General features: G+C 49.8%; 1 protein-coding gene across 1 annotated transcript in view; it reads left to right on the top strand.

Moving 5' to 3' along the window:
* LOC130124455 (glypican-5-like) overlaps positions 1 to 25,977 on the top strand; it is a 142,006-nt gene that overhangs the window by 24,657 nt on the left and 91,372 nt on the right. The window contains 2 exon segments of the mRNA XM_056293909.1: positions 6,621 to 7,141; positions 7,143 to 7,325. Of these exon segments, the coding sequence (XP_056149884.1) occupies positions 6,621 to 7,141; positions 7,143 to 7,325 (704 nt within the window).

The following is a 25,977-nucleotide window of genomic DNA, read 5'->3' as shown; positions in this document are numbered from 1 at the left end:
CACACACACAGTGGGGAAGTGACCTCTGGAAATCAGGGCCCACTGGGAACCGTAAAGGAGGGACATTATAGTGGTGGTTAAAGTCATGGAGCTGCCACTGTGCTTATTTTTGTCTTTCCATTACTGCGGCGGCAGCACCATTGTGTCACTCTTCGCTGTAACTAAACGAGAAAAGCAAAGGGGGTTGCCATGCAGAACAACAGCAAGTGGAAATAGCTCTATATGATTAAAGGCCAACCATTGTCAGAGGAAAGAGCTGGCATGGCGCTAGCGGTAGGAGGTTGCATAATGCCCCATCGCCTGGTCCATTTCGCCTCCTTCTAGACAGGAGACCTCCCCTCTGCATCGCTCCTGCCAGTCGGCCGCTTTACTTGTTTGCTCCTTGCAGGAGGTTGGGTTTCAGAACTGGTCCTGACGAACCGTGTACCTCCTCGAGCAGGCGTCCCTGCCAGGTCGGTACGCGCCAAACAGGCGCGTTCGCTCCGTCCCGTTGCGTTCGCCGGACAATGACGTGTTTCGGATTTCACAGTTCAGGGGGTTCTTTGCAAAACAAAGGTAACGGCTTCGTGCGAAAACAAAGGGGGGAAAACCTCCCTTTCGGCAGACTCCATTTCCCAGGAGGCCCTGCGGTGGCAGACTTGAGATTGTAACGATAGCCACCCACGACTGTTGTCGAGTGGTTCGGAATACGGTCGAGTCCAGACGCGGATCCAGCGGTCAGGCGAACCGATCAGACCCGACGGCCTGTCGTGCAACGGCATTTAACTTCGCCAGTTATCTTTGGTTTTTATTTTCTTGTTGTCAGCTTATTTCTCAGCGTTGAAAAGTGTGTGTGTGTGTGTGTGTCGGTGGGGGGCGGGGGGGGGGGGGAGGAGAGACCCACAGGGATCGTACTTGATTTATCGTAGGGCGAGGAACCGGGTCCACACGAAAATGGAAGAGGGGTTGAAAGACGACAGACAGAAAAAGATAGCGAGACAGACAGAGTTGTGGTCTGTAGTTAGTGGGGGGTGGGGAGGTGGCTGTACAGAGAGATGGAGAGGTGTACTCTCGTCTCGGGGCTTCGGCTAGGGGGGAGGCGAGCGTTTGAACTGATAGCTGCAGAAAGATGCGGAAGCGGCCGGGACCCGGGGGCCAAACGAATCCAGATGTTGGTACATGTTCACAAGGTGGAGTCCTCTTGTACAGTAGTTGTTTTTCCATGTTCAGAAGAAGGGTTGCTACTTTTTTTTTCATCCTCTCCCCCTAACCCCCCACCCCCCCACCCCCATCTCTCTCTCTCTCTCTCTCTTCTTTGCTCCGTGCATCTGTCTCTCTCTCTCCTTGCGGACGAGGAGCGATTATTTCTCCGGGAATTTAACGGCGTGGTCTTAAACCCATTTCTAAGAGACGCGTTGGACGTGGTTGATGGCGCTCTTGAGAGGCGTAAGAGTGAGTTATCGCGTCCGTCAGCGCGTCTGCCGGACCCCCCCCCCCCTACAGCGGGGCGGGGTGCCCGGGGCCTGCGCTTCAGCGAGTTCGTCAGAGTAATGCGGTAGCGTTGCTGCACATTCGGGCGATTGGCAGGAGCCCCGCGTCTTCACTTCCGTTATTGAAGTCGATGTACCTGATCTTGTTCTCCGCATATACAGGAAGAAAAAAAAATTTTTTTCGCTGAGCCGTAGGAACCGGGCCAAACCACTCAATTTGCATTTTTGAAAAACAACAAAGGCTCCTCGAAAGTTGGCAGGCCTCTCAGGACGCGGCCGCCGCCGCCGGGCGCGTGTATGCGTATAGACGCGGCGTAGCCTACAGGGGTCGGCGATAGGCGGTAGGAGAGTGTCACGGCGTCTCGGAGCATGGTCATTTTACCATAACATCGTATGACGCAGCGTAACCCGAGCCTACGAACACATTCCGTGGCCGGATGTCCTGTGGTTATAACCCTCGAGGCCTGGCGAGCACGCCGCGGCCCTCCCGCTCACGCCGGCCGCGGCCCTCCCGCTCACGGCGTGCCGCGGGCCTCCCGCTCACGGCGTGCCGCGGGCCTCCCGCTCACGCCGGCCGCGGCCCTCCCGCTCACGCCGTGCCGCGGGCCTCCCGCTCACGCCGGCCGCGGCCCTCCCGCTCACGGCGTGCCGCGGCCCTCCCGCTCACGCCGTGCCGCGGCCCTCCCGCTCACGCCGGCCGCGGCCCTCCCGCTCACGGCGTGCCGCGGCCCTCCCGCTCACGGCGTGCCGCGGCCCTCCCGCTCACGCCGTGCCGCGGGCCTCCCGCTCACGCCGTGCCGCGGCCCTCCCGCTCACGCCGGCCGCGGCCCTCCCGCTCACGGCGTGCCGCGGGCCTCCCGCTCACGGCGTGCCGCGGGCCTCCCGCTCACGCCGGCCGCGGCCCTCCCGCTCACGGCGTGCCGCGGCCCTCCCGCTCACGGCGTGCCGCGGCCCTCCCGCTCACGCCGGCCGCGGCACGCCGTGCCCAGAGATACGACGAACCCTAAAACGGTCGATCTTTTCCCCGCGTTGCTCTTTTCACCTCTTCGCCGGCTCTGCTCGTCCGCGTCAGCCGGACGCCCTCCCCGGATGTCTGTCTGTTGTCCCCCTCGGCCTTGATAATCCCCTGACGACCCATTCATTCGCACATCTGTCTCTTCCTATCCCTCTCTCTCTCTCTCTCTTCGCCCGTCTGCCTCGGTCACACTTGCGTATTTACGAACATGCACGCGGACAAAAGACACACGCAAAAAAGGTGCGTGCACACACACGCACAACCCCACCCCCCCCGCAAGCAGCCGCTCGTGCAGAACGACGCGCCGCCCTGCACCGGCGTTTAAAAAAAAACCAAGAGACGTCGGATGTGTGTGTGTCGGGGCGGCCATGGTGGTGTTCTGTGATGCGTTACAAATGAGTTCTGGCCTTTTTACGGGCCAGTGGGGAGTCCCCCCCCCCCCCCCCTGTGTCATAGGCACCGCTGATATTAGTTAGCGCAGCTGTTGAGAAGGACGTGACTGTTGTTGTCCTTCTGTCTGCGGGCTGGGAGGAGCCGGACGCGCCAACAGACACACACAGATCTCGCTTAACGGAGATTTATTACGGAGGAGGCAGCACCACCCGGTTGATGAATATGTAATTATTTACTTAGCGTAGGGTGGCTATAGGGCAGAACAGCATTTATTGCCATCTGCAGCACGCAGTATTGTCACAAAGGGCTGTGTTTACTCTTGTGTGTGTGTGTGTGTGTGTGTGTGTGTGTGTGTGTGTGTGTGTGTGTGTGTGTGTGTTGCTGGCACTCTCTCTCTCTCCTGTCTCAATTTCCCTACAGTTGCTGCTGTTCCTCTACGTCCTGGCATGCTTTCGGGCTGACATCACAGCCCAGAGGAGAGCGCTGTGTCCTAGACACACACACACACACACACACACACGCACAAACATATATATACACTCAGGGAAGATGGGAAATGAGGGGGAGGAGGTGAGACCCGGAAGAGGAAATTTATTAAGAGTTGGGGGAGAGAATAGGGGCGACCGGATGAGAAAATAGATGGATAAAAACAGAAGAAGAACGGAGGACTGTGAGGGCAGAAGGGGAGAGGCAGGGAGTGAGGGCGCTGGAGAGGAGGGAGCACGGGGGGGGGGGGGAGATGTTTATGAATGATAGATGTTTTGGCCTTCACGGCTCAGTTTGGCGTCAGCCGCCCTGCACCTTGTGAATGCGAGCGGAGTCCCGGTGGCTACGGGCTACACGCTCGGTGTCGTGCACACTCTGCACACGGCACATCCAAGGGGACCGATCGCCGGTTCGAATCCCTGTGTTACCTCCAGCTTGGTCGGGCGTCCCTACAGACACAACTGGCCGTGTCTGCGGGTGGGAAGCCGGATGTGGGTGTGTGTCCTGGTCGCTGCACTAGCGCCTCCTCTGGTCGGTCGGGGCGCCTGTTCGGGGGGGTGGGGGAACTGGGGGGGGGGGATAGCGTGATCCTCCCACGTCCTCCTGGTGAAACTCCCGTCAGGTGAAAAGAAGCGGCTGGCGACTCCACACGTATGGGAGGAGGCGTGTGGTAGTCTGCAGCCCTCTCCGGATCGGCAGAGGGGGGCGGGGCAGTGACCGGGACGGCTCGGAAGAGTGGGGTAATTGGCCAAGTACAACTGGGGAGAAAACGGGGGGGGGATCCCCCCCCAAAAAAAGTATTGGGGGGAAAAAATGCTTTGCTTTTTCTTTTTTCGAGTTAGCCTTTGCTCTTTATTAATACTGAGAATACATTGCACCATAAAATTGTTAAAACAAATACATTTGAAAGCGCCGATGCCAACTGGCGCTCCCCTCGCTTCATCGTCTGCCAATTTGCTTCGGAAAATCTTCCCCTGGTCAGTCATTTCCATGGAAATGACAGAGGCACAAAGAGTTATGGGACAGTTTATTTTTTCTGCCTCCCCCTCCCCCCCCCCTTTTCTCCCCAATTGTATCCGGTCAATTACCTCACTCTTCCGAGCCGTCCCGGTCGCTGCTCCACCCCCTCCGCCGATCCGGGGAGGGCTGCAGACTACCACACGCCTCCTCCCATACATGTGGAGTCGCCAGCCGCTTCTTTTCACCTGACAGTGAGGAGTTTCGCCAGGGGGACGTAGCGCGTGGGAGGATCACGCTATTCCCCCCAATTCCCCCTCCCCCGACCGACCAGAGGAGGCGCTAGTGCAGCGACCAGGACACACACCCACATCCGGCCTCCCACCCGCAGACACAGCCAGTTGTGTCTGTGGGGGCGTCCGACCAAGCCAGAGGCAACAGTGGGATTCGAACCGGCGATCCCCGTGTGCCACCCGGACACCCCTATTATAGGACATTGTTGGTTGTTCGGTGACCTGAAGGTGATGTTTTGGTCTATGTAGTGTGTATATTAGCATATTAACATCCCATATCAGCTGCGGTTCCCAGTTGTTGGCAGGTCATACCACATTATAAAGTCTACTGAAATACTTACAAAAGAGCCCTAAGCTTGATTTTAAAAATGCGATTTTTTTTTATAAGTTACTACTGAATTAATTTTTTTTTTTTTTTTATTCAGCTCATTTTCTTTTCTGTAGTGGGGGGATCTGCTACTGAGACCGACAGGTGAAACTGAGTTTCGGACAAAAGTAGAGGAAGTGCAAAGGCCTGTTTTTCCCATGTATTCTTAATTTCTCTCTCTCTCTCTCTCGCCTGTGTCCTCTCTTTCCCTCTCTCTTTCCGTATCGTTCTCTTCTTCACATAAAGGTGCCTTGCTCGGCGGTCAGAGGCGCTCGCTACCGCCCGCGGACCTCTCCACGTGCATCACTCCTGTCCGTACAGTCGTTAGCTGGCTAATCACACGTGATCAGGTTGCCTCGGGCACATCCCGATGCTGATCCTAGAGTGCGGGTGTGTTTTAGGATGGCGGGACCGGCACCTCTTGGTAGCGCTGGTCGGTATGGAGTTCTGTTGTAGTTTAGACAGCACGGCGGCGTCCCGGCTGGCACGGCGGTCTATTCCGTTGCCTACCAACATGGGGATCGTCGGTTCGAATCCCCGTGTTGCCTCCGGCTTGGTAGGGCGTCTCTACAGACACAGTTGGCCGTGTCTGCGGGTGGGAAGCCGGACGTGGGTATGTGTTCTGGTCGCTGCACTAGCGCCTCCTCTGGCCGGTCGGGGCGCCTGTTCGGGGGAATAGAGTGATCCTCCCACGCACTACTTCCCCCCCCCCCCGGTGAAACTCCTCACTGTCAGGTGTAAAGAAGCGGCTGGCGACTCCACATGTATGGGTGGAGGCATGTGGTAGTCTGCAGCCCTCCCGAGTATAAAACACTCAAAGCGTTCAGTGTAGCGCTCCGCTGCTCTGTGGTTTCTCCAAACGGTCCTGTGTTTCCAATTAGTGCCGCCATTTTCATACAGTATCGGTTGTTTTCCACTGATTTCAGCAATTAGCCTTAAACTGATGCTTCTTTATGCTAATTTTCCTTTTTAGCCAGTCCACATTGCCTATCTCTTCTCGTTGTTTCGTCAGTGCCCTTCTTTTCTCCCTTTTCTTTCCGCCGCGGAGACTCCTCCTCCTCCTCCTCACGCAGCGGCGCCTCCTCTGCAGTATGGTAGCTAGCTTGCTAGCCTGTAGCTAAGTTAGCCGCAACCTGGCGCTCTACATCCGCGAGAAAAGTGTGTTTAAGTCTGACTTTCTGCCTAAAACGTGTTACCTCGTCGCCAGTTTTGCAGCGGGGTATTTGGCGGGGTACAATTGGGGAGAAGATGGGGGGGGCAGTACACACAAGTAGAGATGTGCGCACACACACTTTCCCTCGCTCTTTTGCCTTCTCTCTGATCTGAGATGTGGACATGGGGACGATGACTTGCTATATCTAATCCTTTACATGAAAACACAGCACTGGTTTCTACCCAAGGTACTGATACTCCCTCCCACACAAGGGCTGACGCTGATCGAGGTCGTCTGGTGAGGAGGAAGGTTAGGGGGTGGGATGCCTTGTCAGCAATCATTTACTAAGTGATGAGGAATATGGATGTTATTTTGAAATGCTTTAGCCGACTCCATACTAATTGATTGAAATTCTCTCTCTCTCTCTCTCTCTCTCTCTCTCTCTCTCTCTCTCTCTCTCTCTCTCTCTCTCTCTCTCTCGCTGCAGATACGTTCCAGTTCCTTCTGTCCTTCTCCCAGGGCCACCTCAGTTCCCTTTTGGAGAGTACTTACTCTCCCCTGTCCCGCCGGGCGCTCCCCCACGTCAACCAGCTGTTCTCCTCCCTCTCCCTCCACCTGCGCGGGGCCAACGTCTCTGTGGAGGCGGCTGTCCACCGTTTCTTCGACAGCCTCTTCCCACTGGTCTACACGCGTCTGGTCAACCCAGGCATGGAAGGAGGGGTGGCGGATGGAGGCGAGAGGAGTGACTGCCTCCGCATGACCCGGCAGGACATCAACCCGTTCGGCACTCACCCGGCTACCATGGCCCAGGAGCTGGCCGGGGCTCTGGGTGCTGGGCGACTACTGGGCTTGGCCCTGGAGGAAGGCCAGGAGGTGATGAACGCCACTGAGCACTTCGGCCTGAGCAGAGAGTGCGTCAAGGGCCTGGTGAAGATGGTCTACTGCTCCCACTGCAGAGGCCTGACACTGATCAAGCCCTGTGTGGGCTACTGTCTCAATGTGCTGCGGGGGCTGCCTCGCCAGCGTGTCGGAGCTGGATCAGCCTTGGAGGAAGTACACAAGCCTACTGGCGCGGCTGACCCACGCGGTGGCTGGGGACCACAGCCTGGAGCTGGCGCTGTTGGCGGTCAGGGGTCACGTCAACGAGGCCCTCCTGTATGCGCAGCTACACGGACCGCTTATTACCGCCACGGTGAGTACAGAATAGCGCGGCATTTACAAAGCTCCGTCGAGATTCACGATTGAAGATGTTTATTTGTCACATGCATAATTTGTGCATGTAAAACAGCAGTGAAATAAGGATTGCAGCAACTCCATCAACTGCGCAACTAAGCAGTATAACAAATAAAATGAAATGGTGAGAACAAATATAAAGTATGAACGAAGAAAAAGTATAAAGCTGTATTTGGGAAAAGTAGCGGAATATATCAATGCAGTAATGGTATTATGAGCTACGTGCAAAGAAAACAAATAACAGAAGGTCAGTAAGACTATATGTGGGTGTCTGGGTAGCATAGCGGTCTATTCCGTCGCCTGCCAACACAGGGGTCGCCGGTTCGAATCCCCGTGTTACCTCCGGCTTGGTTGGGCGTCCCCTACAGACACAATTGGCCGTGTCTGCAGGCGAGAAGCCGGGCGTGGGTATGTGTCCTGGTCACTGCACCAGCGCCCCCTCTGGTCGGTCGGGGCACCCATTCAGGGGGGGGGGGGGGACTGGGGGGAATAGCGTGATCCTCCCACGCCACGCGCTACGTCCCCCTGGCGAAACTCCTCACTGTCGGGTGAAAAGAAGCGGCTGGTGACTCCACATGTATCGGAGGAGGCGTGGAGTAGTCTGCAGCCCCCCCCCCCCACCCCCCGGATCGGCAGAGGGGGTGGGGCAGCGACCGGGACGGCTCGGAAGAGTGGGGTAATTGGCCGGGTACAATTGGGGAGAATAAATAAAAATAAAATAACTCAGAACCTTGGGATTTCAAGTCCTTCAGTTCGTCTCTTGAGCGTTTGCATCGAGCCGTTGCGCGCCACAGTCTCACAAGTTTACCGAGACTCGCTCGTACTTTGCGAGCCGCCGTCCGCACAGAGGAGTCATTCTCCGATCGAAGGGCCGGTGTTACATTTCACATCAAAACGTCGGTCCCGGAAAAGTCTCACCCATCCAGCAGACCCGAGCGGGACTGGAAAGTGCGAGCGTGCCCCAGACCACAGACGGTGTTGTGTCCCCTAACGGCACAACAGCTAACGGGCCCCCCCCCCCCCCCCGGGTTATTTGGCTTTTCTCTCCTCGGAATATCACAAATTCCCTTTTTGGCACCGGTCGGGACAAAAAGGCGGGTGGATGAAATAGGGATCGTGTTCACTTGCGTACACTAAGTGGTAGCATATGCCTTATATCACATGTGGTCGTAAGTCGGATCTCCACCACTTAAAGACAGTTTTATTGAGTGACTGACAGACAGTTCTTCAAACCCAATATACTGCAGCCCTTCTTCTTTTTTTGTTTTTTTTTTTTGGAGCGAGAAGTGTAATTTTATCTAATATCTGACCTCGTACTCGCACGGCTCCTGTTTACAAACGAGATTTACGGCCACGCCGCACCGGGTAAACAAAAAAACCCCCATTAACGGTTGGCAGCGGCGTTTTATTTCCCTACCAGTGCTGCGGCTGCAAAACCGCAGAAGATGCATCCCAAAATGACCCCCCCCCCCCCCGCTACCTTCACAGCCCATCCTTCCGCCCATCCATTATCCATACCTGCTTATATCCAATCCCGGACCGCAAACACATTAAACGCGGCGGCGCCGTAACGTATTCGCCACGCGGGTAAATATTTGTCGTAGCTGCATTTTAGCCGGTTATAGAAATTGCGCCGAAATTCAATTTGGATAGCAAATAGAATATGATCGTGATCCTTACTCCCCCCCCCCCCCCCGGATGAAACTTGACTCTGTGTTTACGGCGAATCAAACCGGACTGCATTCTAATATTAATAACTACCCCGAGTGGGCCTGAGCGGGTCCGAGTCAGAACACCGAGCAGCGCGGGATGATTAGCGGAACTTTATCTGGACGGCATTAGAGAGGAAATAGAAATTGAATTCTCTCTTGGTAGGATGTCAGCCAAGAGTGGCCCACATCCCCCGTTCCCTCCCTTCTGTTTTCCTCTTCTTTTTTTTCTTTCTGTACATGTTTCTCCCGGGTCTGTATGATGGGTCTATCCAGGGTCGAGAGACCGGTCTGTAGGAGCGCTTGGAAAGGGAAATGTTTGGACAAGACACTTGTTCTCTTTCACGGAGGAGATGGCAGGTCCAGGTTTAGATGAGGGCTTAAGGACTCAGCAATTTTAACTCTCTCTCTCTCTCTCTCTCTCTCTCCTGCTCTTTCCCTCTCCCGCTCTCTCGCCCTCTCCTGCTCTTTCCCTCGCCCTCTCTCTCGCCCTCTCTCTCGCTCTCTCTCCTGCTCCTTCCCTCTCCCACTCTTTCCTCTCTCTCCTGCTGTTTCTCTCTCTCCTCTCTCGCCCCCTCGCTTTCTCTCTGTCCTCCACCCACTCTTTCTCTGTCTCTCCTCTCTCTCCCCCGCTTTCTCTCTCCCACTCTCTCTCTTCTTTCTCTTTCCTGCTCTCTCTCTCTCTCCTCCTCCTCTCTCTCCATCTCTCTCTCTCTCGCCCACTCTCTCTCTCTCGCCCTCTCTCTTGCCCTCTCCTCTCTCTCTCTCTCACTTGGACGTCTGTAAAGAATCCTGCCAATGAGGAGTTTGATGTGTTCTGGTCACATGTGAACAGCTTGAGACACTCAGATGGACAATATGCACTTTGTGATATGAACTTGCTGGAAGTGGCGGCGGGAGAATAGGAGAGTGATGTGTTAACCGTTTGATAGGACTCTGGAGCAGGCATTCCTCTCTAAAACCTGTAACGGGACCTCTGGGGCCGAGCAACTCTACTCTGGAAGTAGCTCAAGAAACGTAATGTAAGGCAGCACTGTAGTAGCTTCAGTATGCAAACTGTCAGGAGGCCGGAGACCTGGGCATTCCATCTGAGAAAGCTATCGGACTAAGAATCGTCCATTGTGCTCCGGGGTCAGTTGTTTTCACAGGTCAGCGATAACTAACTGGTGGTCACCGGATGGAGACATAGGATGCTGGCCCAGATAATGAGAGGGGAAGCCTCTGTTGTGGAAAGACGTCACAGATGCTATTAGCCTGACTGGTTCTACCGTAATTGGCCCTGCAGTAAACCTATACTCACACGCACACACACACACACACACATGCACACACACACGCAGACAAACACACACACACACACACACACACACACACACACACGGAGAGTTGGTTGCCAGGCTTGGAGCCTGACCCTTAGGAAATATGCCGAGATAGAGCCCAGGATCTGGCAGTCCGCTTTGCACTGTGTGTGCATGTTTTTCTTTGTGTGCATGTGCGTGTGTGTGTGTGTGTGTGTGTGTGTGTGTATCAGTTTGCATGTGTATCCATGTGTAGTTCTATGTTGATGTCTGTGTGCCTGCTTGGTATTCATGGGGTGGCAGGCGAGCTTGAAGCTGGGAGCCCAGCACACAGACAAACGGGACAGAAGTGAAAGGGTTCCAGCCAGGCCTTACAAACTGGACCCAGCCAGCCGGAAAAAACGAGTCCAGAGAATTGTCTCTGGAAAAGGAGGTGGTCCCCAGTTGGCCACTGGTGGCTCCCATTCTTCCATTCTCAGACATGCACTCAGGCTAGTGTGCACATATGAACACTTAATCGCTCTCTCTCTCTCTCACACACACACACACACACACACACACACACACACACAATATAGGTAGCGCTATGGACCCTTGCATGGGGCAAGGGTAACCGAGAACCCTTGGCCTTTTTAAATCACAGCCAGCCATGTATTTATGAGGCCACAGTGGCTCATCTTGGGAAATTATGAAGTCTCAAACGTGCGACTACTGTTTCAGCATACCTAGAACCCCCCTTCTCCCAACTCTCCTATAAACACACATGCACACACACACACACACACACACACACACACACACGCACGTCATGGGGCAAGTAACATCTCTCTTCGTCAGATTTTCTCGATTAACAGTAATCTTCCTCCCTCCTTCGCAAGCCGAAACAAACAGAGCTGAAAAGCCTCTCCTCTGTTGTTTTGCTTCCTCGATAATGTTCTGTGTTAGAAGTCGAGCACAAACCAGAAGCCCTGTTTTATTCCTTTCTGCCGAGTCAGAGCATTATGTGGAGTTGTTATTAAAGGAATTATTGTGACTGTGTGGTTTTGCACTGGGATGTTATGCCAAGCCGTTCTGCGGTTGCTCTCTCTCTCTCTCGCTCGCTCGCTCGTTCACTTGCTCTCTCTCTCACTCTCTCTCTCTCTCGCTCACTCATTCACTTGCTCTCTCTCACTCTCTCTCTCTCTCACTCTCTCTCTCTCTCTCTCACTCTCTCTCTCTCTCTCACTCTCTCTCACGCTCTCTCTCTCTCTCTTGGTCTCTCATTCTCGCTCTCTCATCAAGCTGCAGACTAGAAAGAGTCTGTGCTTCATACTGCTGCACGCCATTGGTAGGCCTTGGCCTACACACACACACACACACACACACACACACACACACACACACACAGAAAGTGTACAGATATCAAGTTTTTGGTATTCCTGTAAGTGGATGTGTGGCCCACCCTGTGACAATCCAAGAGGGGCACGTGGGTGCGGGCCCAGGGCTGAAAGACGGCCATTGATCGTTGTGTGGCACAACAGCAGGCTAGTTTCTGTTTTAACACATTCCTGCTCTTATTGAGATCGAGCGTGAATCTGGGTTGTGGGGAAGTGGTTGTGGTTATAGTTATTAGGGGGAGGTCCGGGGCTGGATTATGTTGAGTAGACACAATTAGGCGAAAAACATACAGTAGGGGGGGGAAAAAAAATGTCAAGTGAAAACGGACACACTTATCGGGCCGCTGGTGCAGGTGGGGGCTCTGCCGCTTTGTGAGAGTTGCTCTCTTTTGAACGTGGGCCTGTTGGATCTGTCCGCGAGGGTCTCCCTGTTTGTGTCAACTGGGCTTAAGAGGCCGCAGGCTGCTGTTTATTGACATGGCTGTGATAACGATATGGGTCATGTGAAGTGGGGTGGGGTGGGGTGGGGTGGGGGGGCTTTACTGTCTCTATTGCAGGGGGATGAGCATACAGCTCGCTCACCTAATGACAATTCGGTCACTCAGTTATTCACTCATTCACCGTCTCATTCACACAGCCAGTCACTCACTGAGAGCTCGATAGTCTTCCTATGAGAAAATAGCAACTGTGGTCCAGATTAGGGCAGCTTATATGCAGGTCTACCTTATCCGCCGACTGGTTTTACCCCGGCCTCTCATTACAGACTTATAGAGGAATGCTAATAGCAGCCTGGGCCTTTAGATAATGGAAACAAGGGCCAGTGGGATGACTGGAGGGTTTCCATTCACCATGGCTGCACCTCAATAGGCTGCAGTGGCTTTCTCTGTCTCGCTGTTTCTTTTCCTACAGCCCGCAGCATAATGAGAGAACCTCAATGGTGTGAAAACAAACTCGGTTGTCATCACACTTTCACTCTTCTCTCGCTCTTTTTTGTTCCCTCGCTACAATCTCCAGTTTTCACAAGAGTGTATTGTAGGTGAGGAGGGGAAGAGGAGAGATGTTTCTTTAGCTTGCTGGAGTGTACCTGATGACATCCACTCATCTCGTAGCACCCGTTCTTGAGACCCCGGGACAAAAGGCGCCAAGAATTTTTTGTTTTGTTTTTGTTTTTGTTCTTATTGAATTTGTAGTAGACGTAAGCGTCGGCTATCGAGTCGCGCAGGAAGAAGTTTTTTATTCCAAAACATTTTCAGAAAATTCACTTTAGTCCATTCACAACAACGACCATGTCAACACCGAAATATTACAAGTCCTCAGGTATCTAACATTGGTGCACCGTTACTCAGATATTTAAATAAATGTTTTATTTATTTCCCCCTTTTTCTCCCCAATTGTACCCGGCCAATTATCCCACTCTCCAAGCCGCCCTGGTCGCTGCTCGAACCCCCTCTGCCGATCCGGGGAGGGCTGCAGACCACCACATGCCTCCCCCGATACATGTGGAGGCGCCAGCCGCTTCTTTTCACCTGACAGTGAGGAGTTTCACCAGGGGGACGTAGCGCGCTGGAGGATCACGCTATTCCCCCCAGTTCTCCCTCCCCCCTGAACAGGCGTCCCGACCGACCAGAGGAGGAATTTATGCAGCGACCAGGACACATACCCACATCCGGTATCCCACCAGCAGACACGGCCAGTTGTGTCTGTAGGGACGCCCGACCAAGCCGGAGATAACACGGGGACTCAAACCGGCGATCCTTGTGTTGTTAGGCAACGGAATAGACCGCTACGCTACCCGGATGCCAAGCTACAATATTTTGAAACGCTATTGTAATGAGGAGATAGATGAATTTTTTTGACTGACCGGAATAAACTGGGTAGTGGGTAACAGACGATGGACACGCTTCTCCTCTATGAAGTCCACTACTTTAGAATCTATGCTGTACAGCTCTCTTGTGCGTCTGGATTGAAGGGGGGGGGGTGACTTTCCCTGAAGCATGACTAGAATGGCTGTAGCTGGGCAGAAACGCTGATCCTTCCTCCCATGCGTTTGATGAAAATGTGCTGTCGGGCCACGGGGGTGTAGAAACGTTAATATCTTGGTGCTCATCATTAACAACGATGACCTTTGCCAGCCACCAGTGCTCATCACACACAACAGCCAGCCAGTCTCCACTTTTAATGCTGTCCACTGTTATCTCTGTGATAGTGCCCTCTGGACCTCTCAGGGGCTCCTGTTCCATCTCTTCCACTAACAGTGCCAGAGGACTTGTCTTGCTGGACTCTGACGAAGTGCGTTCATCAGAACTGACCTCTGTTCTGTTCGCCTTCTGTTCTTCTGTGGAGTCATGGAAATCAAAAGCACTGGGGTTGAAGCACATGCAAATAAATGGCTTACTGCAAAAACACGACATCACTCCGTAGCGAATACTACAGTGACTGGATTGGATGGCCTGATGTATGTTTTGTGTCGATGGAACTCCCCCCCCCCCCTTCTTCCCCAATTGTACTTGGCCAATTACCCCACTCTTCTGAGCCATCCTGGTCGCTGTTCCACCCCCTCTGCCAATCTGGGGAGGGCTGCAGACTACCACATGCCTCCTCCAATACGTGGAGTCACCAGCTGCTTCTTTTCACCTGACGGTGAGGAGTTTCGCTAGGGGGATATAGCATGTGGAAGGATCACGTCATTCTTCCCAGTCCCCCCCCCCCCGAGCAGGCACCCCAACTGACCAGAGAAGGTGTTATTACAGCGACCAGGACACACACCCACGTCCGGCTTCCCACCCGCAGACACGGCCAATTGTGTGTGTAGGGACGCCCGACCAAGCCGGAATGTCGATGGAACTTGAGTGGTTGTGTGAGAAGTGTGTCATATCATGTCATTTTCATCGATGTCCTACAACTTGACACCATTCAAAGCACTAGAGACAGTTTCATAGAAGGTCTTCCCATCTTCTATATTCTTTCCTCACAGTACAAGGCTGTGAGCTGTTCTTTTTACTGTTCCCCCAATGCCATCTGGGGCACCCTTGTCATATGATGTAGGGAAGAAGTTCCAGCTTGATTTTGAAACCCGACGTGGGTGGGACTTCACAGAGAAGAAAGAGGCTTTTGTTTTTCTACTGCTTACTAGGACCGTCAGACAAAAAAAATGAACTGTGTCAACTGACAGGAACTTTGAATTGCTGTCTCTGAGCACTGGATCCATGCGTCTTGTCTTTTCAACTCAGATACCGTGAAAAATCCACTCTTTTGTCCTTTAGTGCAGCACACTCCAGTGTGCAGAGTTATCTTTGGTAAATTCTGTCCAAAATGGCAGGCTTGAACTTGAGAGTGGTATTTGCATTTCCATGCCTCTTGAGAAGTCAACATGTTAAGATGACTGTATTTTCATCACATCATCGGAGTTGAATTCCTGTATACCTGGGGCAGGTTTCTCACTAAGCACACGTGTGTTGGGGTTTCAGTTTTGAGCTTTTCCTCATACAATTGGATCAGCATTCAGGGGTGGGCAATCTCATCCACAAAGGGCCGGTGTGGGTGCAGGTGTTTGTTCCAACCAAGCAGTTACACACCCGTGTCTCCTAATCAAGTTCCTCAGCAAAGACTCGACTGGTTCATTAGTGGGATCAGATGTGTAACTGCTTGGTTGGAACAAAAACCGGCACCCACACCAGCCCTTTCTGGATAAGATTGCCCACCCCTGCATAGACAGACTACCACCGTGCTTTAAAAGATTTGTGTTTTTGAGTTTGTTGTTCCTTATTTGTTCCTCAACACATTTCCATTGCTTCCATTCCGCAGGGGTTCTGTCTCGTCCCGGGGTCAGAATCGTGTATTTTGTTCATACATATTGAGCAGGACCAAAGAAGGCATGCCTCACTTGCAGGAGAGCAACACACCAGATCAAAGCCAACATTTCTTTCCAATATTTTAGTCTTCATTGCAACACACTCCTGAAGGACTTCAAGCATCGGACGAGGATTTTCATGATGCTGACCCAAACAGATCTTTCTGTCAGAGGCTTTTGGTGGCATGATGTAGAATGGCTGCAGAGCACAGAATGATGGATAACTGAGTCTCACAGTTGGGCTGCTTCTTAGAAGTCATGATGTAGGTTGATCATAGTGTCAGTGAGGATAATTCTCTGCTGTCTGACCTTCTTTCGTGCGATCGTGTCACTTTTGTCTGCAAAAGTGCAGCGCTAATGAAGAACTCCTGGACAGTCTTGGTGACGCTATGGAGGAAAGTGGATTTCTTCTGCGTTTGTGTGCTTCCTTTCTCTCACCAACTTACATATCAACCCAAACTGGTGAATCTTATGGGGAAGGCGATACTTTTTCAAAATCCCGCCAGATAGTGTCAGTTGTTGACCACTGGACTTGTAAGGTGTCTCTTTGACCGAGTGGGTTTGTTCTTCTGAAGCTCTCCGGTGAGAACATTGTGGAGCAGAAGGACTCTCGTCTGGACTCTGGTCTCTGTCTGCAGAGAATCTATTTGAAATCGATCTGTTTTGCACCTGCTTTCTTCGCCATATTTTCTTTCACAGCTTGTTTCACACTTGTTTTACCTTGCTCAGTTTCTTTTTCAAAGTTTTAATTTCTCTAGAATGTCTTTTCCCCCGTTTTTCTCCTCTGCCCTCGACTTGCAGGATACTGTCTACTGCGGCTCGGCTCTTCTGCACGCTAGCGGTCTAGCGGACTGTCGGGGGCGTGTCAGGCCGTAGTGTTATACTGCTGTCTCTCCCTCGCTCTGTGTTTTCTGTGAGTTATTCCAAGTTCTTCTCTGAAGCTTATTCTCCCTTTCCCTCATAGCTCCTATGTGTGTTATTTTCCCATTTTGAATCCTTTCCCTCCACCTTTGCTTTTCCTTTTCTGGCATCTCTCTTTTCATAGCTGGCTGACTGTACACTTTCTCCCTTCTCTTTTTTGGTACCGCCTATCACTTTTTCCTCTGCTCCTCCACTGACAGTTTCTGCCTAGCCGTGCTTGCCTAACATTATTGTGATAAGAAAAGACATATCGGGAAACTGCATTCATAAATTCTCAGTCTTTCTGTCTGTCATAGTGGAGACATAATAACAAACAGTCCTGTCCTATGGGTGTGTTTGTGTACGCTAAATCATAATAGAGGGATAATACAAAACAGTTAAATCAAACTACCCCTTTACTCTGTGTGTGTGTGTGTGTGTGTGTGTGTGTGGTGGTGTTGGTGGTTTTTTATAATACCGTCCCACGGGGGGATGGTATTATAGGAATCGTGCAGGGTGTAAAATGTACTGACACGACACAATATTTTGTGTGTGTGTGTGTGTGTACATGCTTGTTTGTGTGCATACGCGCATGCGTGTTTGTGTGTGTGTGAGCGTGTGTAAGCTACATCATGAGAGGCCTTATATGAAATAGTTCTATCAAACTATCACTTGAATGTGTGTGTCTGTGTGTGTGTGTGCTGTAAGAGCAGTTGTCATCACCGTCAGATTTTTGGTCTGATGGTGTTGACATCTGACGATGTTGGAAAAATCCCATGTTTTTACATCTCACCAACGTGTTCTACAGTGGGACCGTTTTGTTTTCCCTCGGTTGCTAGCTACCTCTGAACCCTAACTAAAACACCTGCGTGGATTGCAAAATGTGTAACAAATGTCAGTATGCTTGAGTGATCTCAGTAGTGTCAGTATTGTTCCTTGAAATTATCGAAAATGTGAAAACCTACCAGACCACGTGTGATACAGTTGCGGTCAGCATGAGCAGTAAGTGACCAAGGGGTCCTCAAGAATATACACTGATGAGCCAAAACACTACCTACCTAATATGCTGTTGGTCCTCCATGTGCTGCCAAAACAGTGCCGACCTACCAAGGCATGGACTCTACAAGACCCCTGAAGGTGTCCTCTGGTATATGGCACCAAAACATTAGCAGCAGAACCTTCAAGTCCTGTAGGTCGCGAGGTGGAGCCGCCGTGTATCGGATTTGTCGGTCCAGCACATCCCACAGGTGCTCAATTGGATTGGGATCTGGAGAATTTGGAGGCCAGAGCAACACCTTGAACACTTCATCGTGTCCCTCAAACCATTCCTGGACAATGTGTGCAGTGTGGCAGGGCACATTATCCTGCGGAAAGAGGCCACTGCCATCAGGGGATACCGTTACCATGAAGGGGCGTACTTGGTCTGCAACAATGCTTTTAGGTAGGTGACACATTTCAAATTGACGTCCACATGAATGGCCGGACCCAGGGTTTCCCAGCAGAACATTGCCCAGAGCATCGCACTCCCTCCACCGGCTTGTCGGCTCCCCACAGTGCATCCTGGTGCCATCACTTCCCCAGATAAATGGCGCACACGTACACAGCCATCCACGTGGTCTAAAAGAAAACGGGACTCATCGGACCAGGCCACCTTCTCCCGTTGCTCCAAGGCCCGGCACCAATGCTCGCGTCTTTACTCCTGCCCATTTCTCCTGAGTCCAACACGCTGACTACGAGAACTGATTATTTGCTTACCATCTAATCTACCCAGGCCTTGACATGTGCCTTTTGTTTGGAGATGATCAACGTTATTGCATCGCCTGTGAGTGGTCATAATGTTTTGGCTCATCAGTGTAGGTCCCTGGGGTAATTCCTGATTTATTCACGACAATATAAAAATATGATGGTGTTGACTGAAATTGGGGACGCGTTTGTAATAAGCAGATTATGCACTGTTTATTATATTAGTTAATATTGTCTTCTAAAATCCTCACATTTATACATTTTAAGACTTTTTAACCCTTTTTTGGGGTAATTCAAAATATTGACTTTTTTTTTGTTGAGGACAAGTTGATTCCCAGGTACACAGCAGGGCCCAAATTTCCATGTGGGGTTGTGGCCCGACATTCGCACCGGTGTGGTATGCAGGACGGACTGGCTGGAAGTGACACATCGGACAGACCGACCTGGACACCATACTGGCGCACTCTATCCCTCCCTCTATAAGGCTACGAGCCCGCTCTACTGTTGCAGCATCACTTGCTGGCAAATACAAACGTTACACATGAAACTTTTTTATGCAACTTATTCACATGCAACAGAGTTTCGTCAGAGTTGCATTGTGTATCAGCCCTAGCAATTAACTGAAAAGTTGCAAGAAACTTAGTTGCATCAAGTTGAAACTGTTTCAACTTGATGCAACAGGGTTCATGTAACAAACAATGAGCGTACCTGTCGTTGTCACTTAACTCCGCAAATCTGACCTGTTCTGTTGGGCTTTCAAAACCCGACGTTAAAGCCGTGATGGAGAGACATCTACCAACATGGACCTTATACAAAGACATTTGGTTAAACTGTAATGTCCAAGACAAGTACATTTTTAAGATAATAAATCAGTTTAAGAAACACATTTGTTAATTCAAACAGCTCTGCCTGTTCACATTAAGGACATACAGTGCTTTTGTCTTACTTAATGCCATTTAAGAAGAATATGTAATGACTATTCAACAGACATTCTCAGGGATCAGGACATTTATTTGGCTTTTCCCCTGCCCACAGGAGTGCAACACAGAGAAAAAAAAATATCCAAACTACAAGAACACATATATGTAAACTACAAAAAAAAACTATGAAAACTACAAAACTATAAAAACACATATATCCAATATATCCAAGAAAAAAATTCACTGTCCAAGAGAGCGAATGCCAGCCAGGATGACTGTCGGAACTGCAGGTCTGCATGGGCTAGCAGTTAGCTTAGCCTGCCCTGCTTCCACGTCCTGTCAGACCACCCTCGGTGCTTCCTCTTCAGGTGAAGCTCTAGGCAGGGCTGTGGTCCTTGGGCCCACAGGATGCAGCAGAGCAGGCTCCCCCAGCCGATCCAACGCCAGCTCTCCTAGCCAGAAACCCTCAACACACCTCCCCACACTCCACACGACAACACCAAAAACACAGTCAACGCCAGGCAGGGCCACCGCCAGACCGCCTTCCATGTTACGCAACTGCCGGTCTGCATGGGCTAGCAGTTAGTTTAGCCTACCCTGCTTTCGCATCCTGTCAGACCACCGTCAGTGCTTCCTCTTCGGGTGCAGCTCTGGGCAGGGCCATGGTCCCTGGGCCCACAGGCCATGGTCCCTGGGCCCACAGGCCACAGCAGACCAAGCTCTCCCAGCTGATCCAGTGCCAGCTCTCCCAGCCATCAAACGAAGATAACTTAGGTGCAGACATAGACAAAAACACTGCATTGACGGTACTGGGTAAGGCCGCCGCAAACGTTAGTTCGCGCCGCCATCTTCCCGCACCAGCACTGGGTGAGGCTGCTGCAAGCGTGAGTTCGCGCTGCCATTTACATCCATTCTATATCCTTCTGACTAATCTCATTGACTGTTGCATGTAGTTTTGATTACATTTGAAAAACTTAGTGTAATGATGTAGTTGCACAAACATACAACTCGCTACTCATAAATGCAGCCAAGTTGCATGAAAAAGTTTCATGTGTAATGTTGGCCATAAGAATCAGGTTTCAATATGAACTTTAAAGCACGCAAACATGGACCACTGGCTAAAACGTAAATCTACATCATCTGAAGTGGAACCCACTCAAAAAAAAACAAAAAAAACACCGGACCTCTAAAGGACTAGCGCAAACGGCGGTGCCACTGATGTCAACATCAGCAAAGTTAATCCTCAGGATCCTCGGACAGGTAACGGTAACATTACTAAGGTGAAGCAGCAGTCCGAAGACAAGTTTCAAGTTAACTGGCTCAGAATATATCTGTGGCTGGAATTTAACAATGGAGGAATGAGCTGCTGGATTTGTAAAATGTACAGTACTGTGCCTTTTACCAGCTGATGTTACACAAAAAGAGAAAGAGACAACAAATGACAACTATGTATAGATAGACAGATTGTTTTATTAGTCACATGACCAAGGCCGGTGGAATTTGTTTTTGGTAGAGCAGGTTTAACTCTGCAGCACACCACACAACAGCAGATACTCCAAATATGATCACGAACATACAGTCACACAATAGCAGAAACAAACATGTTACGCACAACAGCTAGGTGAACGGTAGTGTACATGCCAGTGGTGTGTGAGGAGGGGACTATAGGGTGGAATTCAGAGTCCTGATATCTAGGGGGGAAAAACTGTTTGAGAAGTGTTTACTTAGTGGACAGTGACCTGTAGCGCCTCCCTGAGGGAAGGCTGGAAGAGGTGATGAGCAGGATGTGAGGGGTCGGAGATGATCTTTGCTCACTTTACAGTCCGGTGAGTATGTGGAGATTCAGCTGAGGGGAGTGGGTTGCCTATGATTTTGGAAGCCTTGTTGACAATCCGCTGCAGTTTTTCCCATGTTTGACTGTCTGTGCCGCCGTACCATACTGTACTGTACTGATGTTACGATGGACTTGACAATGGCTGAGCAACACAAAACGAGAAGCTAATGTTTGATCCGGGATTTTTTAAGCTGCCTAAGAAAGTAAAGTCGTTGCTGAGCTTTTGCAGTGATGTGTTCAGTGTTAATTTTCCACTTCAGGTTATTGCTGATGTATGTTCCAAGGAATTTAAAAGAGTCAGTGGTGGTGATGAGGTCTCTGTTCATTTGTATGGGTGTTTGAGGATTAGGCATGCATTGGAAGTCAATAATGAGTTCTTGGGTTTTGGCTGTATTAAGCAGAAGGTCATTGTTTGCGCGCCAATGGGCACCTTGGTCTACTTCAGCGCGGTACTGGGTTTCATCATTGTTGGAGATGAATCCTACAGTGGTTGTGTCGTCTGTGTATACTTTATTATTTTCACAGAACTGTCCGTGGATGTAAAATGGGTGGTGTAAAGTGAGAAGAGCCAGGGGGAGAGAACACAGCCCTGGGGAGTACCTGTACTGAGGGTAAGCGGGTGTATATAGTTTAGAGAACCCCTTAAGTTGGAGGAGAGCGAGAAAAGGCAATTTGAGGTAAGAATAGGATATGTTAAGACCTGTAGTTAAGCTCACACGTAGTATTCCCCCCCCCCGGAGTGGATAAATCCCCACTATGTGAAACATCTAAGGGGGAATTCCCCGCCATCTTGAAAAATGAATTTCAGACCCTAGATATATAAACAAATTATGTGTTCAAATAAACATTTCAAAGAATGTTATGTGCTTTTACATGTGACTTTTTATGTACATCCATCATTATAAAGGTCTCGAGTTTCTCTGTAGGGTGTGTTTTGTTCCGAATCTCACGAATGGGTGATATATATAAAATGATTAGTTGTACAGCTTAGACACTGATCTGTGGTAGGATAGCCAGTTCCTCTATATATACGATATTCCGCACCAGCATCTCAGACCAAACAACCCCCCCCCCGTGTTCCTGGGTGTTGTATCGTTGGGTTCGGTTATACAGTATAGCGTTGTTTTGTTAACATTAGTAACGTATTCAGCTTGGTAAGGAGCTATTGCTTCGATCTGCCAAGTGACCTAAATCCATGTAACGTAATTAGCTCGCTAGCTAGCCTGCTAAATTTAGCTACCTCACATGCACTGACATGCACGTGCGGCCGGACTGGCTTCTAAAACAAAGCACAGAGAAACTCAGATTACAACACACACACAGAGGGAGTGTGACTTCATTTTCTGCTCAGGACGCCATTACTCAGCTGTCTCTTCACATAGCCAATAGTTGTTTGCTGCTATATTAATGTTCAAAATCTCATATGTAGCACCTTTAAAGTGTAACTTCTCCCCCAGGTCTGAGCCCAACTCCACTCACCGCATAATTTTGAGAGAAGAAAAACAAAAAGCTAAAAAGTGGGCGAGGGGTGAAGGAGGGGGGCAGGTGTGAGGTTAGGAGTAGCTTGGGAGATCCACGAGACGGGCCCGGCACGCGTCCGGAGTTGCCGCCGCACACCGCTTTGGCCCCCTCCACCGGCCCATCTTCTGGCACGGCGTCAAGCACCACCCCGCGAACCCCCCCCCCTCCCCCGACTGCTGTGACGTGATGTGCCGCAGACGGACGAGGGAAGTGGGTCGCCCACTTCTGATTAGAGGGCGTTAACATTTTTTTTTTTAACATTTCATGACGCATATAAATAACCCAACGGGTCGACCCTACGTCAGCATTGGCCTTGCAAAGTTCAGCACTGCTTTGAAACAGTAGATGGCGTGTTGAGTCATTTTTCACCCGTGAAATGCCAATGTTTATAAATTTGATAAGAAATATCAATATTACCACCAGCATTGATGTGTTTCATCACCTTACAGTCATATCATTCAATTTACACCTCAAAAACACATTTATGTGTTTAGTACCTCTTTAATATTTCGGACTGCTGCTTGGAGAATGGCCGCTGATGCTCTGTAACAAGCTGTGCTCCTCTATACCCTGAACCCATCTTTCCAAGTTGTGCGTGTACCTTTGGCAGTGGGTCTAACCCTGAGGCTGACTGGCTGATTTACTCAGCAGGAGTGTGTCCATTAGCTAATGATTGTGGGCTCGGCCCATCCTCTCCTCTCCTCAGCCCACCCCCTCCCAGTCTTTTCACCTCCTCCATTTTTCCTGGGTGCTTTCCCAGCTTTAATATGCTGGTGATGTGCATCAGCTCTTAGCACTGTAAAGAAAAAAGGAAAAAACATCCCTTTCTTCTCTTTTGAATATAAACACCGTGTTAATAGTGAACAATCGTCATACATTTAATTGCTAAGCGGTTAAATTCAGATCTGGGTGCACAGTATAGCATGCCTGACTATATTATTTGTTGATACAAGACTGGAGTTGGGAGTAAGGGAATCGTGTAATTTTAAAAATCATGTCATTGTATTAGTTAGTCATGAGCCAATGAAATGTTCATGAGAGGAAAGACAAAATGTCATGTGTTAAAATAGTGCCTTCGTCCCCGCCCTTAACGTGCGCTGCTTGGCTCCACTGTGTCACACATACAAAGAAATCATGAGATGGAGCGCTGACATGAAAAAGGAAGAACCGCTGCCCAAGTCAAACTGCGGTAGTAGCATACAGCAGGTACCTCATGCTGGATGGCCCTCAGGTCCTATCTGATTTCTTCATTTATGTTTACACTTTTTTTAAAATCCATTTAAGTTTTGCAATTTTTTCAACATAAAACAAACAATTGTTCATATCAATTTCCTCCGTCCCACCCCCACCGCAGATATAAACAGGAAGAAGGGGAAAAAAATGGGGACGGGGTAGTTGTCATTAAGAGATGGTCAAATACAAAATAGATAATGGGAAAGTTCAGAATACGAAAACAAAACAAACAAAAAAATATAGCTGCAAGCAGCAATACCCAAAATCCCAGTATGACGCACGGGGGGCATAATCAGATCAAGGACAAAATTGGCATTGTGGGAAGATAACGTGTAAAAAACTCCAACACCATTGGGCAAAAGCTGAATTTGATGGCAGGTAAGTCTGTTATGCCGCTGGCAGGGCCTGAAACCCGGTCATCCTGAGGTAATGGGTATGCAAGTACACCTTGCAGTCATTTACTGAACTTTGAGAACAATTCTGTTAACAGCCACTGCATAATTTAAATGATAATTCCGTTTTTTTACTACCTGGGCCTAATTTTCATACTTTTTGCCATTGTACATATTCATTATGAGATAACTTTTCCAGCTGGATTAATTTTGGAGATTTTGGACACAGGACCACCGATGAATTCACCTTAACAACAGTGTCTTACAGGGAATCGGAACTCGAGCCGTAAACCTGTCCTTTCCACAACAACAAAAAAGTAATGCCTCGGTTAGTCTGCGCACACAACTTCCCACTGTCTATGACCCTTTATTTGCACTGGTTGGGTAGTTTATTGATGACTACTACTAAGGATGCACTGATATCGATACTGGTATCAGGATGTGGGGCCGATATCGGGCTAAAATTGGAGTGTCTGTATCAGAGATTTTACCCAAGACTAAAATCCGACACCAAAAGCCATGACTAACATGTCATAAATTAAAGCAAAATAGTTTGATTTACTGCATTTTTTGGCACATGGAAAGCCTGTGTTTCTTTACCGGTGGAGAACCAGTTCTATCTCAATTATTTTGCCCACTGACCCCAAACTAATGATCTAAGTCTACATTGTGAGGACAAAGTAATGGATCAGATTGGTACTTGTAATGGTACTTGTAACTCATAATTGTGATATTGGGGCATCCCTAGTTACGACTGCCTACTGTAAGTCAGACGGTCAGTACTGTTAGCTTATCCAGGAAGTAGCTCAGCAGTGTGATAGAACATTGTTGCTAATATTGGACATTTCTGGTAATAACTTTTAACTTGCACTTTTGTTCTCACTTCTAAATATGTGGTTTAGATAATTGGGTTAAATTGGACTTGTTGAAACATCTCTGACTTTTTTGTTCGGATGCCTCGGTAAGATGTGGTTGTAAAGCTATGTCTAGCAGCATGAGTGAAAAGCCAATGAGTAAAATGATATCACAATTACAAGACAATGGCAAAAACTATGACAATGAGGCCCAGGTTGTAAAAAAAATAATTAGAATTATCCTTTAATACACCAACAAGGTAACATTGCAAAATCTTGTCATTAGCCACCTATAGCCTTTTTCATTCAATGTTCTTTCCATCCACACCACAAGCAACACTATGCCAGTCTTCACCCTCTAGCTCACCTCCCCCATATGGCCTCTTTACCCCCTCTAACCCCTCCAATCCCCCCTTACCACCTCCCCTCCTCCCCTTCTGTCAGGCTATAAATAACCCTTGACATCCCAATCTGACTTCGTACCCTCACTACCTCACCTGGGGCCCACTGGCCTGGCATTCCAACATGCAGCGCCATCAGCTAACCTTCATACTAGCTAGCTAGCCACCAGCTACATATGTTATTGCCTGTTTTTATTTTTGCCTTGCCCTTAAGATGAATGTCTGCCTCATCTCTATTGGGATTTCAATGCTAACCAAGAACCTTAAATTGACACTTGGTTTCTTGTACCCTCCATACACAAGTGTTGTTTCTTCCTGTGTGTGTGTGTTTTCCAGACATATGCTAAACAAGGGCGTGATGGACTCACTTGACCTTCATTGGTCTCTCCCCCTTCCCCTCCTCTCCACTGTCTCGGTGGTATTGCGCCTGTCCCATTTGGTGTGACTTCTAGCCACATATTTTGTCTGAAATGTGACCAAATGTGTTTAAAATGTTGCACTTGGATGACAGTTGGTGGCAACAAACTCTTTAAGAAACTTCCACATTTACAGGGGAAAGCATAAAGCGTCTAATTTTGAG

Source organism: Lampris incognitus, chromosome 14 (genome assembly GCF_029633865.1).
Source record: "Lampris incognitus isolate fLamInc1 chromosome 14, fLamInc1.hap2, whole genome shotgun sequence".
In the NCBI taxonomy this organism is placed as follows: domain Eukaryota; kingdom Metazoa; phylum Chordata; class Actinopteri; order Lampriformes; family Lampridae; genus Lampris; species Lampris incognitus.
Note: the sequence above shows the minus strand (reverse complement) of the source record. Positions and strands in the feature narration are given on the sequence as shown.